The sequence below is a fragment of the Echinops telfairi genome, unplaced genomic scaffold (assembly GCF_000313985.2).
Source record: "Echinops telfairi isolate 266 unplaced genomic scaffold, ASM31398v2 ScPeMD7_4;HRSCAF=17, whole genome shotgun sequence".
NCBI classification, from domain to species: Eukaryota; Metazoa; Chordata; class Mammalia; order Afrosoricida; family Tenrecidae; genus Echinops; species Echinops telfairi.
Genome location: NW_022103900.1, coordinates 4708543 through 4710021, shown reverse-complemented (window position 1 = coordinate 4710021; position 1479 = coordinate 4708543). Strand labels below are relative to the sequence as shown.

Below are 1479 nucleotides of genomic sequence, written 5' to 3'. Positions count from 1 at the left end.
CCCCTTTCCCACTTCCGGTTTCCCTCTGCCCTCCTTTCAGATCCTTTCTTGCTTTCCCAGCTTTATCCCTGGGGAAATGCTTCCCTCTGATCTCTGGCGTGGTTACTCGCACTGGAATGGACCTCCCAGGGTGTTAGGGTGTTACTGTTCACCTTTTATCTCTTGATTGAACGCTGGGATGCTGGCTGCTTTGGGTTGCAGGTTTGAAGCCTGTCCAAAGGCCCCCAGCCTGTCAGAAGAGTTAGCCAAGATTGTTAGGAGAGATTCGTTTGATTCATCAGTTTTCTCCCATTCTTTCAGTACCCCTGTTGCAGTCTCCTTCAGAGTGGCCTGGACACCCGGTTGGCTCTTCTGGTCTCTGGCTCATGGAGGCTGGGGTTCGAGTTGTCTATTCATCCTGAGGACTCCCAGTTTCCTTGCGTCTTTGATTGTCTTCCCTTTCTGTGCTCTGGAGGGGGCCAGACCAGTCCTAGGTGGCTGCTCACAGCTGGTGCACGGGCTTTCATTGACGAAAGTTTTTAAAGTAGCGTGTCAGTCGGCAAACTGCTGAACCTTCTCCACCATGGGTGACCTCGCTAGCATTTGAGGACACTGATAGCCTAGCTTCTAACCAGCCACCACACTGGGACAACCTGACAGACCAGTGTGGCCTTCCAACTTTGGGCCTCACTACTCACTTGGGCCAAGTGCCTCTGTGCCCTTTCATCTTTTTGGTTCCTCCCCTCCCCTGAAAACCTAAACAATCCTGCTGAGATTGGTCGTTGCAGGTTTAACTCCTGCACAACCACCCGTGTGCCACCTGTGGTGGACATCATACTGGAAACCTCTGTACTTGCCTTTTGACTTCAAATCCCCTCTACCAAGGCCCTGGTCAAACCCTGTCACCTCGTTACACCCGCCCTGATTTTCCTCGTCAAAAGCTGTGTCTCCTTGCCCTGAACATGTGTAGCAATTCATTTGTCTGTCTCTCAGAGTGCCTCTACTATTCTGTACGCAGTCTTCTAGTTATCTGGCTGCCTCACACTCTCTGGAAAGAGCACAGACTCTCTGAGGCCCCGGAGTCTCCTTTTTCTCCCTTACGTGCCACAAAGCACCGAGCCCAATGCCTTGCGTCTACTGTCAATACTAAAAAAAGCAGGCACGAGCTTCGTGTGGTCACTGGTTACAAGAAATCACAAAAGATCACACTAAAATTGTTTTTAACTGAAGCAGACTCGGGAAAGATCCATCTAAAGTTGTGATTCTTGATAAACACCCAGGTGTGGGAAATGCGACCGCCTGTGTCTTACATGAAGTCATCTACGTCATTGGCGGGCACTGCGGCTACCGAGGAAGCTGCACCTACGACAAGGTGCAGAGCTACAATTCAGACATCAACGAGTGGACTCTCATCACCTCCAGTCCGCATCCAGGTAACAAAGGAGTGTTTCAAAAGCTGCATGCTGTGGTTCAATTTACCAGCATGAGGGATGGCTGAAA

General features: G+C 50.6%; 1 protein-coding gene across 1 annotated transcript in view; it reads left to right on the top strand.

Moving 5' to 3' along the window:
- KLHL23 (kelch like family member 23) overlaps window positions 1-1479 on the top strand; it is a 15368-nt gene that overhangs the window by 5423 nt on the left and 8466 nt on the right. The window contains exon 2 of the mRNA XM_004703757.2: window positions 1260-1412. Within this exon, the coding sequence (XP_004703814.1) occupies window positions 1260-1412 (153 nt within the window). The remainder of the gene's footprint in view (window positions 1-1259; window positions 1413-1479) is intronic.